This window comes from Lissotriton helveticus, chromosome 12, assembly GCF_964261635.1.
Source record: "Lissotriton helveticus chromosome 12, aLisHel1.1, whole genome shotgun sequence".
NCBI lineage: Eukaryota > Metazoa > Chordata > Amphibia > Caudata > Salamandridae > Lissotriton > Lissotriton helveticus.
Genome location: NC_136073.1, coordinates 175,948,485 through 175,962,182, shown reverse-complemented (window position 1 = coordinate 175,962,182; position 13,698 = coordinate 175,948,485). Strand labels below are relative to the sequence as shown.

General features: G+C 43.7%; 1 protein-coding gene across 4 annotated transcripts in view; it reads right to left on the bottom strand.

Annotated features, from left to right (window-relative positions):
• The window catches only part of CMIP (c-Maf inducing protein), a 511,919-nt gene that overhangs the window by 24,055 nt on the left and 474,166 nt on the right, over window positions 1-13,698 (bottom strand). For all 4 annotated transcript variants that reach the window (XM_078669852.1, XM_078669853.1, XM_078669854.1 and 1 more), the window contains one exon: window positions 13,482-13,587. In XM_078669852.1, coding sequence (XP_078525978.1) covers window positions 13,482-13,587 — 106 coding nt within the window. The remainder of the gene's footprint in view (window positions 1-13,481; window positions 13,588-13,698) is intronic.

The window sequence follows — 13,698 nt, the reverse complement described above, 5'->3', positions numbered from 1 at the left end:
TCAGGCACCGAAGCGAGAATTATCGAGTCCATGGACATTTGAGCTCAAGACCCTGCCGCGTCGGGAATTGAACCCTGGTCCCGGGTCTGACCTCTGCTTCAGGGTCTGCCTGCTCTAACCAGTGAGCCACACTTCTCCACAAGCACTTAGCCCAAGCTACAAGAGAACAAACTTCCACACTCATGACTATCCTAGTCATTTTGTATAGACCAAACTGCAGCCAATCAGGCGACAGCACCCACCAGAAGGTTCTCCCCAGAGGCTCAGGCTCTCAGATTTTCTCGCAAGGAGTGATGGTAAACCAATGTAGCCTAAGAGCCTCTGAGGGGAGGTGGGCGGGTTTCATGTGAATCTATGAAAGACACCAATACTGGAGAACCAGAGATTACAGATAAGTAACTATTGTTCTTCTCCAGTATTAGGGGTGTCTTTCATAGATTCACATGCCTGAATCAGAGTAGATAGTAGTACACATCCGTGTCCGGAAGACACTCTTTGTAGCATAAGCAGGTAAATATGAGATGCACATAACCATGAAATATATAGGTATATATATATATATATATATATATATATATATATATATTCAACGCTGAATCCTGACCGCCAAACGTGACGGAAACAACAGGCGCGGACCTCGTTGTCAATCCAAAAAGTGTTTAGTTAGATCGTAAACACGAACAAAAGCCACATTACAAGAGTCAATGCCAGCAATCCATTTAATTGCAATTAAAGTGCAAGAGCAAGTGCCCTCCCTGACGCGTTTCGCTCCGCGAACGGAGCTTGATCACATGACGCGTCAGGAATAGGACGTGCATTAAATTTAAATTAAAAGCCCAAGCGCCTAAAAAAACAGGACGCAAGGGTATCCAAAAAGCAGATAGGCATACAATTCATCATTAAAGTAATCATATCATTCAAAATATGTTTACATAAATGGAAACATGGGAATACAAAATAAAAGCATAGTGCTCAAAAAATCATGTCAAAAAATTGGTGCAAATCAGTATAGCAAATGATCAAACAGAATCAAAACCAATTGTGATTTCAGCTTGTCTACCTAAGGACTTGAACAATAAAGAAAAACAGAAAGTGTATACCACAACTGAAACCTCAGGGATGACAGAAGATCAGTATGTTGGAACAATTAATTGCAAGTGCATTCATAACATTCTATTTATCCTTAGTCACAAAGGTGTTGATTATCTTCTTACTGGACCAAATTGATGACAATCCCTTGTTATAAATACCATGTCAATTGAGTGATGATAAGAAGTGCCTATGTGCTAAAGTGCAAATGCTTAAAATTCATTGCGTGATACAATGAAATACATAGTACTGGCTGCGGAAAGGCTAATATGAAAACTACAAATATTAACATGAGAAAAACACAATCAAACAAATTCTTTACAACTCATGGCAAACTACCAAAAAGAGAAAATTTGCATGTTCAATGTAAGGTCAGATAAAAGAATATACATAGCTCATAGAAAGTGGTGTAATTCATCAAAAGCATTAAGTCCATTAGGGGCCCGAGTATCGCATAACAAGATGAAAAATGCCTCTTTTTGACGCAATAATTTCTCACGATCCCCACCTCTGCCAGGGTTTGCTACCGAACACAACAAAGTATATTTCAAATCTTGTAATTGCTTGTCGTGTACTGCTTTAAAATGGCGAGCCACCGGGTAACTCATATCCGAATTAACAATAGCTCGGATGTGTTGCAGGATGCGCTGATGTGCAGGGAGTTTAGTGCTCCCAATATATGACAAAGAACATGTGCAGGTAAGTTGGTATACTACATATTCACTGCGACATGTCAGATGTTCTTTTATGGGGATCAACCTGTCATTGAAAGCCGATGTATAATGGGTTCCATTCACCGCAAATGTGCAAGCACGGCATGAAGTGCATCTGAAAAAAACAGATTTCTTTAACCAATTAGTTTTAAGAGGCAATTCCGGTTGGGTTCTATCCAATGCATCTTTCATGGAAGGGGCCCTCCTAAAAGTTATGGCTGGTGATTTAGGCAGAAATGGAGCTAGAATAACGTCAGTTAGTACAATGGGCCACTCAGATTGGATGATGTTACTGATCTTGGATATCTGAGAACAAAATGTCGTAATAAACCGAACAGAGCCCTGTTCAGTAGGATCCAAGGTCTCCTTGTTTTTAGGAGTGAGAAGGTCCTCTCTTGAACGAGCACGTACCTTGGACATAGCCTGATCGAGAATGGCTCTACTATAACCCCGGCTAAGGAATCTAATCCTAGATTCATTTAAGCAATGCTCTAAACTGTCAGGGCTACTGCAGATTCGTTTGATCCTGATGAATTCACCCAAAGGTATACTATTGATGGTGTGAAGTGGATGAGCACTGCGGGCATGCAAGATGGAATTACCCAAAGTGCTTTTTCTATGGAGTTTGGTCTGTATGGTGTCCCTGTCAATGTAAAGCTGGACATCCAAGAATACAGCCATATCAGATGTAATGCTGGCCGTAAACTTAAGATTCCTATCATCGACATTGATCTCACTGACAAATGACGCTGCCTGGTCTTTAGTGCCTCGCCATATGATGAAAATATCATCAATAAAGCGCCAGTTATGCACCAAATGAGGAAGCCAATGTGCGTGAGTGACCCAGAGAACATGCCTCTCCCACCAGCCAACGTGGAGACAGGAGTAGCTGGGGGAGAAGCATGAACCCATGGCCACCCCGCGTTCCTGATGATAGAATTCTTTGCCAAATTGGAAATAGTTATTGAACAGGCATAACCGTATCATTTCCTCAAGCATGAGGTTGTGATTTCTGAAACCTGCCTCCCGGCCATCCCAAAAATATTTTACTGCCTCAAGGCCCTGCTCGTGGTTGATGCTGGTATAAAGTGCCTCGATATCCATCACCAGAAAACAAAAATCGGGACACCAAGTGATATGACTGACCTTAACCAAAAAATCTGTAGTGTCTTTCAAAAATGAGGGGAGAGAAAACATATGTGATTGCAGAAAAAAATCAACATATTTGGAGATGTTCTCATTCATGCTACCCTGAGCTGAAATAATAGGACGGCCTGGGACAGGAACGGTGCATTTATGAATCTTGGGCAACAGATAAAACAAAGGAGTGATGGGATGTGAAACATTTAAGAACTTGGTTTCCTCTTTGGTTAATAAGCCATTTCTAAACCAAAGATTGATCTTTTTTCTTGTGTTTTCATGACTTTTTAACATCATAAATTTGGTACATTTAGTGTAACATAAAAGATCACCAAGTTGCCTGTTTGCTTCAGCAGTATAATCTGTTTTTGCCCATAACACTGTGTTACCCCCCTTGTCAGAACTTTTCACGATAACTTGATCATTGCCCTGAATTCTCTTTACAAGTTTGGTGTATTGCCTGTTGTTGAAATCAATCTGTCTTTTCATTTTCAGCACCTTTCTGTTCAGGGACTTAAATTCTGTTATGATCCTATCACTAAAGACATCTATAGCGTCTTTAGGCATCAAGGGTAGGAAAGTAGATTTGCCACGGAAAGTAGTGGGTGGAGAACAATTTACTTTGATAACTTGGCTTACTGTCAAATCAGTCTGTGTGTTGATTTCATGATCAAGAGACAATAATGACTGTAAACCATGCAGGTGTTTTACTTGCAAAGACTCGATATTTGATGTCGCCACATCAGACACAGCACGTGGTATTGCATTATCAGGATGTAACAAAAAATACTTTTGCAATTTAATCTTCCTAATAAATTTAAAAACATCAATCCGTGCTTGGACATAAGAAAAGTCATTAGATGGACAGTACGACAATCCTAGAGAGAGGAGTTGTTCCTCCGCTTTAGACAATGTCAAATCAGTCAAGTTGATCACCGTATTATCATGCTCGCTTGTTAGTTGTTCCAATTCTTGCGAGTTTTGCCTCGCCTGCCACCTCTTTTTGGCGCTACGTTTCCTGCAGCGTCGCTTTTGGCTGACACTTTGTCTGCTTGGGGAGGAATGTTCCGTGAGCGCAGAGAGTACCTCCGGTCCTCGCTGACAAAATTTAATTCATCAACCATAGAGAATTTAGTTAGGTCAATTGAACTTGCCACTGATCGTGGTAGACTGTCTTCAGAGCCACTGAAGGACGCTACTGATAAATTATCTTGATTAGTTGAAGTAGGGTCTATATTTGACCCAGAATCAGCAGTGTTGGTTGTTTGCTGCCCAGTGGACATGGCCTTGCGTTTATAAGAATCGTATTTTCGTGAAAACGTGAAAATGCGACCTGTCTCGTAGTCCTCTTTGTCCCTGGCAAACTTATTGATTTTCCGTTCTTGAATTGTTTGCCCCAGCTTTGTAAGCCTCAGATCAATTTCCTTCCGGGCATTTGCAATTAGGTCAGTGTCACCTGATGACTCCAATAATGCATTCGTTTTTCCAATTTCAATTAACAGTGATTCTCTGTCAGAGTGGGCAAATTCGGTCAAAATTAGTAACATATTCCTTGATGACTGAAGACTGTTATCAGCCCATCTCTGAAGCATTTTAGGGTCCGGGTTTTCGTAAGTGGGAGCTATCATTACTCTTAATCCTCTGGGCACACGGTTAACTTCCAGATATTTATCCAATGATTTTTTCTCCCACCATTTAGAGAGTTCACTACGAAGCAATTTTTCTAGAGTCTTAAGTAAGTCTTTAGTACTGTTGCTTGCGTTTGTGGAACGGCTTGCTTGAGTATTTGCAGAATTTACGATCGGTAAGTTTTCATATAGCGCTTCCGCCGTCATTTCCCTACTCCTGAGAGCGTCGGTGGATAGCATGATTGCAATTTTAATGTAACGGCCCAAAATGCCGCTGGATTGCACTGAATGGCTGTAGTGACTAAACAATATACATAGAGAGTTAATGTTCGCTCTGAAAGTGATGACTTTGCCCAGAACCTGCCTTATTTGATTATGCTAACTGGTGCGCGCAGACAACTCCTTACCGGAAAAGGTCCAGAACGCCGAGTGAAGCCGGGCGACTCCCTTAGCCCTTCAGACACTCCACCAGATCAGGAGCTGCATAGCGCCGGCCAGTTGAATGGTCAGATAAGCAGGGGGCACGGTAAAGGTACTTCTGCAAGTCCAATTTCAAGAGCGCCGAGGCGTTCAAAGTTTGACAAAGTACCGTGCCTTAAACACTGGGCGGGTCCACGAAGCCGGAAGCAAACCAACTCCGGTGAAGAAATTCAACGCTGAATCCTGACCGCCAAACGTGACGGAAACAACAGGCGCGGACCTCGTTGTCAATCCAAAAAGTGTTTAGTTAGATCGTAAACACGAACAAAAGCCACATTACAAGAGTCAATGCCAGCAATCCATTTAATTGCAATTAAAGTGCAAGAGCAAGTGCCCTCCCTGACGCGTTTCGCTCCGCGAACGGAGCTTGATCACATGACGCGTCAGGAGTAGGACGTGCATTAAATTGAAATTAAAAGCCCAAGCGCCTAAAAAAACAGGACGCAAGGGTATCCAAAAAGAAGATAGGCATACAATTCATCATTAAAGTAATGATATCATTCAAAATTTGTTTACATAAATGGAAACATGGGAATACAAAATAAAAGCATAGTGCTCAAAAAATCATGTAAAAAAATTGGTGCAAATCAGTATAGCAAATGATCAAACAGAATCAAAACCAATTGTGATTTCAGCTCGTCTACCTAAGGACTTGAACAATAAAGAAAAACAGAAAGTGTATACCACAACTGAAACCTCAGGGATGACAGAAGATCAGTATGTTGGAACAATTAATTGCAAGTGCATTCATAACATTCTATTTATCCTTAGTCACAAAGGTGTTGATTATCTTCTTACTGGACCAAATTGATGACAATCCCTTGTTATAAATACCATGTCAATTGAGTGATGATAAGAAGTGCCTATGTGCTAAAGTGCAAATGCTTAAAATTCATTGCGTGATACAATGAAATACATAGTACTGGCTGCGGAAAGGCTAATATGAAAACTACAAATATTAACATGAGAAAAACACAATCAAACAAATTCTTTACAACTCATGGCAAACTACCAAAAAGAGAAAATTTGCATGTTCAATGTAAGGTCAGATAAAAGAATATACATAGCTCATAGAAAGTGGTGTAATTCATCAAAAGCATTAAGTCCATTAGGGGCCCGAGTATCGCATAACAAGATGAAAAATGCCTCTTTTTGACGCAATAATTGTATATATATATATATAAATAATCACATCACTAAAAGCATGATAAAATGCAAATACTTGAGCATGTGCACAATGAAATAAGCATAACAAACGTCTGACAGCAGTAAGAGGAGGTGGGAAACAGAGGCTCACCTTAATTGAAAAGATTACGCAGAAGCTTGACCCACTGAAGAATCGGTCTCGCTGGCTGCATCCTAACAGTAGTGTTTGGTGAAAGTATGCCAACTGGCCCAGGTCGCCGCTCTGCAGATGTGCTGGAGAGGGACTCCAGGGAAAAGAGCAGTTGAGGAAGTCACTGCCCTTGTAGAGTGCGCTCTAGGAGCTGCTTGCAAAGGTCATCCTGCTTGTGTATGGCAAAAGTCAATAGCTGCAGAGATCCATCTCGCAATTGTTTGCTTATATACTGCTTGGCCTTTACGAATCGTACCATAGGTGATAAATAGTTGATCAGATTTGCGTAACATAGAAGTTCTTTTCAAATAGAACTTTAAGCATCTCCTAATGTCCAGTGTATGCAATGCCCTTCCGGCAGGGGATTGTGGGTTAGGAAAGAATGTCTTTAAGATGACAGGCTCGTTAAAGTGGAAGTCCGAAGGCACCTTAGGTATGAATTTTGGATTTGTGCGTAGCACCACTGAGTCATTTGTGAATTGTAAGAAAGGGTGATGAACTGTGAAAGCCTGGATATCACTGACTCTTCTAGAAGAAGTCAAAGCCAATAAAAGTGACACTTTCCACGTAAGGAATTTCAAATCGGCTTTGTGGATAGGCTCAAAAGGATGGCGCATGAGCTGCGCTAACACTACATTAAGATGCCACGATGGTGGTGGACGACGTACCGGAGGGAACATTCTGAAAAGACCTTTGAAGAATTGTTGAATAATTCTTGAAGAATGAAGAGAAGTGGTCCCATCTTGTCGGTATCTTGAAATCGCTGCCAGGAAAACCCTCTAGGGTTGCATGAGACAATCCCGATTTTGCCAGATGTATGAAAAAAGGTAAGATTTGCTCTGGCTTAGCCAAAAAAGGATGAATTCCAGCTGAACTACACCAGATACAAAAAGTTTCCATTTGAGACTGTACGTCTTTATAGTAGCAGGTGCTCTTGCTTGGCTAGTACTTCCTTACAATCTGCAGGGATGTTTAGGTGGGCGAACTCAAGGTATTCAGGCGCCAGACCGCTAACTTCAGAGATGTCGGGTCCGGATGGTAAATCTGACCGTCCTGGATGGAGAGCAGGTCCAGAGTTGGACGCAACTGGATTGGTTCACACTTCGATAGGAGAAGGAGCTCGGTGTACCAATATTGGCGAGGCCATCTGGGGGCAATAAGAATCAGCCAACACGGTTCTTTCCTCATCTTCTGCAGGACTCTGGGAACTAACAGTATCGGTGGAAAAGCGTAGGCATATATTTGAGACCAGTTGATCGAAAATGCATTCCCCTGAGAGTCTTTGTGGGGATGCCAACCTGCAAAGAACCAGCATTTGCTGTTCTTCTTGGTCGCAAAGAGGTCCAGATCTGGATGACCCCTCTGCCGAAAGATCCGATCCACCGTCTGTTGATGAAGTTCCCACTCGTGAGTGGACACAGTTGTCCTGCTGAGAGTGTCTGCAAGAACGTTCTCTGTTCCCGGTACATGAACCGCCAGAAGATTGATTCTGTGCCGTATTGCCCATGCCCATAGTACCTGGGCTTCCTGAGACAAGAGAGCCGATCTTGTCCCTCCCTGTTTGTTGACATAGTGCAAACTTGTCGTATTGTCCGTGCGAACCAATACAGTGGCTTCTTCAATGATTGCTCGAAATAATTTGAGGGCAAGGAAGATGGCTCTCAGCTCCAACAGATTGATGTGTCAACGTTTCTGCTGAGGGCTCCATTTGCCGCTGATTGTCAGTCCCTGAAGATGAGCTCCCCAGCCTTCGAGGGATGCGTCCGTGGTGATCGTAAAGTTTGGTGCGTCCTGAAGGAACGCGCAGCCCTGTTGCAGATTCCTTCTTTGCATCCACCAGAGAAGGGAACCCCGCATGCGAGGGTTGATCTGGATGAGGTCCTCGAATGAACCAGAGACCTGCAGCCATTGTAAGCTGAGTTCTTCTTGAAGAGGCCTCATTCTGAGACGGCAATTCGGTATCAACTGAATGCAAGACGATACCATCCCCAGAAAAGATTTGAACCGTCGGACTGAAACTGACTTTTTTTAAAGTAGATTTCGAGCCATGTGCTGTATTCTGACTTGTCTTTCGTCCGACACGAAGGCTTGGAGCAGCTGGGTGTCTAGGGCCGCACCCAAGAAAGCTTGTCTTCGGGATGGTACCAACTGGGACTTGCTGACGTTGATGGAAAGCCCTAGAGATTGAAAGAGAGCTAGACACTGTTGTAAATGGTTGTGTGTCTGCGTAAGAACTGGCCTTGATAAGGCAGTCGTCCAAATATGGAAATATTTGTATTCCCTCCAGCCGGAGGTGTGCTGCTACCGGAGCCAGGACCTTTGTAAAGACCCTGGGTGCCGAGCCCAGTCCAAAGGGAAGGACCTTGGATTGATATTCCCTGCCAGCCACTGTGAATCGCAGGAACTTTCTGTGTCGAGGTAAGATGGGGATGTGGAAATACGCATCTTGGAGATCCAAGGTGGCCATGCAGTCTCCAGCCGATAGGAGATGCAGTATTTCCTGTAGCGATAACATTCTGAACGTTAGCTTCTTCAGATATTTGTTTAGGGCACGGAGATCCAGAATTGGACGCCATTCTCCGGACTTCTTCTTTATTAGAAAAAATCTGGAGTAGAATCCTGTTCCCCTCAGAGTTTGAGGAACCTTCTCGATTGCTCCTTTCTTCAACATCAAATTGATTTGGGTAAACAGCTCCTTTAGATGAGCTGGAGGTGGTCCCTTTGGGGGAATGTTTGGAGGAAACTGTTTGAATTCTAAGGCATGGCCCTTGGCCACAATGTCCAGGACCCACCTATCCGATGTTATCGATGACCATTTTGAGTAGAATTTTGATATTTGTCCTTCAATTTTTGCATGAGATTGGGATAGAAGCGGTGGCAAGTGATAAGGCTCATTGTCGTTTATCCTTTCCGCGGTAGGCCGGTCTCCTTTTGTTCTGGGAATAATTATTGTTTCGTTGACCAAAGGATTGATAACGCTGTGTTTGATAGCGTTGATTCCCCTGCCTGTAAGAGGACTGTTGCGTATATCAGCCTTGGTTACAGAACGATCCACGTCCTCTCACTCCTTGAAAGGGCAGCTTCCGAAATTGCAGGGTGCCCAAGGATTTAGCAGTTTCTGTATCCTTTTTGATTGTCTGCAGGGCTTCTTCCACTTGCGGACCAAACAGAAACTTATAAGGCATATCCAATACCTTTGTTTGCACTTCTTGACGGAATGAAGTGGAGCGTAGCCAACCTTGCCTACGCAGGACAGCAGCACCTGCCAATTGCCTGAAGCCAGTTGAGGCCACATCAACAGCAGAATCAATAATCTCAGCCGAGATCCTTTCACCTTCCTGTAGGATCTTTTGCGCTTCAGACTTAGAAGGTTCTGGAAGTTGGTCTATGTATGGCGAGCTATCTGACCACATTTGCCGGTCATATATGCCCAGGATGGCCAATGAGTTAGCAGCTCGGACCGTGGTAGCTGCTATCGTTGAAACACGCTTGCCAATGGCATCCAGATTGGAGATGAAGGGTTCCTAGATCTCTTTTGTGCAGCTTGAACGATTACTGAATCCAGTTTTGGTTGTCCTATAAGGCAAGCAGGGGACTTCTCCGGAGCCTTATACTTTTGATCAATCATTGGCAGGACGGGAGGAATGGAAGCCGGGTTAGACATGACTTTAATCCCCTCCTTCCAGATGAAATCTATAATAGGTATAGACTTCATTTCCTTCCTTGGCTGGTCTTTAAAATCATATAGGAAGCATTCCTGTTCTGTATGCTCCATACGAATGTGGAAGCGTTTCGTGGCCCGCTCCATTAAAAGGTGGAATCCACCCACGTCCACTGGAGGTGAATCTGAAGTAGCCGGTGGCGAAGGAGAAGGAGTTTGAACCTGGTAATCATCCCACTCCGACATCAATGACTCGTTATCGACTTCTCCTTCTTCTCTTTCTTCTTCGTCTGAAGAACGTTGTTCGTCCAGCTGATTGGATGATGCAGGTGGAGGAGACCTTGGAGGTCTGAGGTCAGGAAAAGGCGTTTCAACCACAGGTGTAGGAGGTACAGAGCCTGTTGACTCAGATGGCGGAAAACGCCTGCAATAGTCATCTAGCATGCATTGAAGGTTGGTGAGCAATGCTATTGGCACCTGAGCTGAAGGGACATTTGTCACAGTTGATGTCATTTGCTCAGGGGAATGCTGATCTTCTTGGTCGTCCTCTTGATATTTTATATTCAATTCGGAAGGACTTGTCGCCGTTCCAAATGTTTCCTCAATAACAGAATCCACATCACTGTCCTCAGAATTCAGTAGCTTGTCTGGAACCTGTAGAGGTATTTTTTGCGGTGAAATATGCAGAGGAGATAAAGGTTCCAAGGTTTAACCACGTCTCTGAAGTAAAGACGGTTTTGGCGTCAACAGAAAAGCCGTAGACGGCGACCACGCTTGCAAAGTGGTACAAGAAGATAGCTGTGGCGTCGACGGGGGTGCTACCAAAGGACTCGTCGACCTGGGTTTGGCGGTAGACGACAATCAGGTCGTCGTCGACGGTACAGTTATCGTCGTCGACAATAATGGCTCCGCCAACGATGGTGTCTTCGTCAACGATGGTGTCTTCGTCGACGCTGTTGTCTTCGTCGACGATGTTGGCTTCGTCGACAATGGTATCTTCGTCGACGTCTTCGTCGACGATGGTGTCTTTGGCGACGGTGTGGTAGTCGTCGACGATCCCGTTGACGGTGGCTTTTTCGTTGACGGAAGAACATTCTTTAGTTTAGCTGTCGATGAGGCGCCGACGATGGCAGAAGATGAAGACTCTGCCGTCAACGATATAGGTCCAACAGTAACATAGACCATCGTCGGCGATGAAGCCGCCGTCAACATAATCATCTCAGGCTTAGGAGAGGAAAAAGTTACCGTTGACGTAGACGTAGCGTCGACGGAGATCTTCTTCGACGAAGGAGTCGTCGACGGCGTCTTCGACGACAGGGTCTGTTTCTGAGGTAAAGTCTTCTCAGAAGATGTTTGAGGTAACTTCTTTGTGGTTTTTGTCGGGGGCGTAGATGAACCACTTTTCTCCTTAACAGGGGGAGTGGCCTTAGATGTGGAAGGCCTCTGAGACCCCTTAGCAGGTTGTTGCTTCCTCGCAACCTTAGCCCCAGGAGAAGTTAAAACCTCATCAGCAGCTCTCTTCCTAGAGGCTGAAGTAGTACCAGAGGCAATACTGCCTACCTCAGAAGCAGGATAATCCGAATCCTTGAGCTTTTGTAGCCACAAAAGCAGACTGCCCTCTCTGTCCCTGATGTCTTCTGAGGGAAGGTCCTACAGATCTTGCAGTCCTTGACTTGATGTTCAGGATACAGGCAGTAAATGCACTTCTTGTGGGGATCTTCTTTAAAAAGCCGGAGCTTACCACAGGAGTCACAAGGCCTGAATAGAAATTACTTGCTAGACATCTTCAAAACACTAGATTCCAGAAGGAAAATAGAGAAGTACTGAGCAGAGCTCAGGGAGACTCCCTTCACACGACGTGCGGTAGAAAATCTGAGGGCCTGAGCCTCTGGGGAGAACCTTCTGGTGGGTGCTGTCGCCTGATTGGCTACAGTTTGGTCTATACAAAATTACTATGATAGTCATGAGTGTGGAAGTTTTTTCTCCTGTAGCTTGGGCTACTTTACATCCTGGTTGGGAATTACTGGTTTTTACTATGATATTATGGCATATTATTGCTATTTTATGTACCGTGGGACTCCCACTCCAACGACGGGGAATGATTCAGGCATGTGAATCCATGAAAGACACCCCTAATGCTGGAGAACCACAGGGTACAGGTAAGTAACATTTTCTTCTCCAGTATTGGGGTATCTTTCATAAATCCACACACTGGGATCTGAATATATAGTAGTTGTAACTTAAGTATGTACAGAATCCTGTACATCACCAAGTGTATGGTGAATACCTATACCACTTATTCACATACGTATATCCATATAACATATATATATATATATATGTTTTTTATATTACACATACACACGTACATCTGTATATCAAAATGCATCTACATACATAAGTATCTGACAATGCATATGCAAAAAATAAAAGTGATATCTACTATCATGACAACAATTGTCCAACATTTAGGCAGGTGGGAAGAATATAGGCTCACCTTGCTGAAAAAGATTACGTAGCAACACCTGTCCCAAAGCTGTATCAGTATTACTTGCAGCTTCTAGACAGTAATTCTTGGTGAAAGTGTGCCTGCTGGACCAGGTTGCTGCTGTGCAAATCTGTTAAATAGGCACACAAGCAAAGAGAGCCGTTGAAGAGGAGACTGCTCTCGTAGAGTAAGCTTTCACTGTTGAAAGTAGTGGTTTGCCTGCTTGTTGATGCCAAACTGGATTGCATAAGATATCCAACTTGCTATAGTCTCTCAGGATTTTTTGAGAGAAAGTCCTGCAGATTTAAAATCTCTCACCTGGTGTTCAGGGTGAAGGCAGTAGATACACTTCTTGTCGGGATCAACAGAATAAAGTCTTAGTTTCCCACAAGAATTACAATGCCTGAAGAGAGATAGTTTAGAAGAAGACATGTTGAATTTAAGTTCGGAAGAAATCCAGAGGGCCTCAAGAGAACGTACTGAGTAGAGCCCAGGAAGATTCCCTTCACACGACGTGAGGTGGAAAATCTGAGAGCCTGGAGCCTCTGTGGAGAGGGTTCAAGAGGGTGCTGTTGCCTGATTGGCTGAAGTTTGGACCATACCTAATGAATAGGATGGGATATTAAAGGTAATGGTTTTTCTCTATTAACTTTAATGTTAGAGTAAATACTTAGTGCTTTTTATGTACCGTCAGACTCCCACTTCGATGACGTAGAAAGATTAAAGCATGTGAATCTATGAAAGATACCCCAAAACTGGAGAATAACCACGTAATGAGCTGTCAAAAAAGCAATGAAATCAGAAGGATATATCATGACAGTGTACACAAAGATATTTCTCTTAAGTAAGGCTTCAAGAGAGAGGCACAGATGACAGGACCTTGACGGAAAAATGACCCACAGTGCTACGCATTTCAAAGTAAGAAATGAAAAAAGGATCTACTCACAGCTCAGGGCCACCAGCCCCACGTCAGTGACCGGTGTCTCACACAGATTGAGGACCTGCAGCGCCGTGAGGTGTTCGGACAAAACCCGCAAGCCGGCATCTCCAAACTGCAACAGAGAAACAGAGGTTAATAAGTGGATATTTAGTAAATACAAAGTCAGTGCTGTGGGATAAGCTGTTAGGAGTTGGAAAAGGATAGAACACTTGGTCCTCCCAAT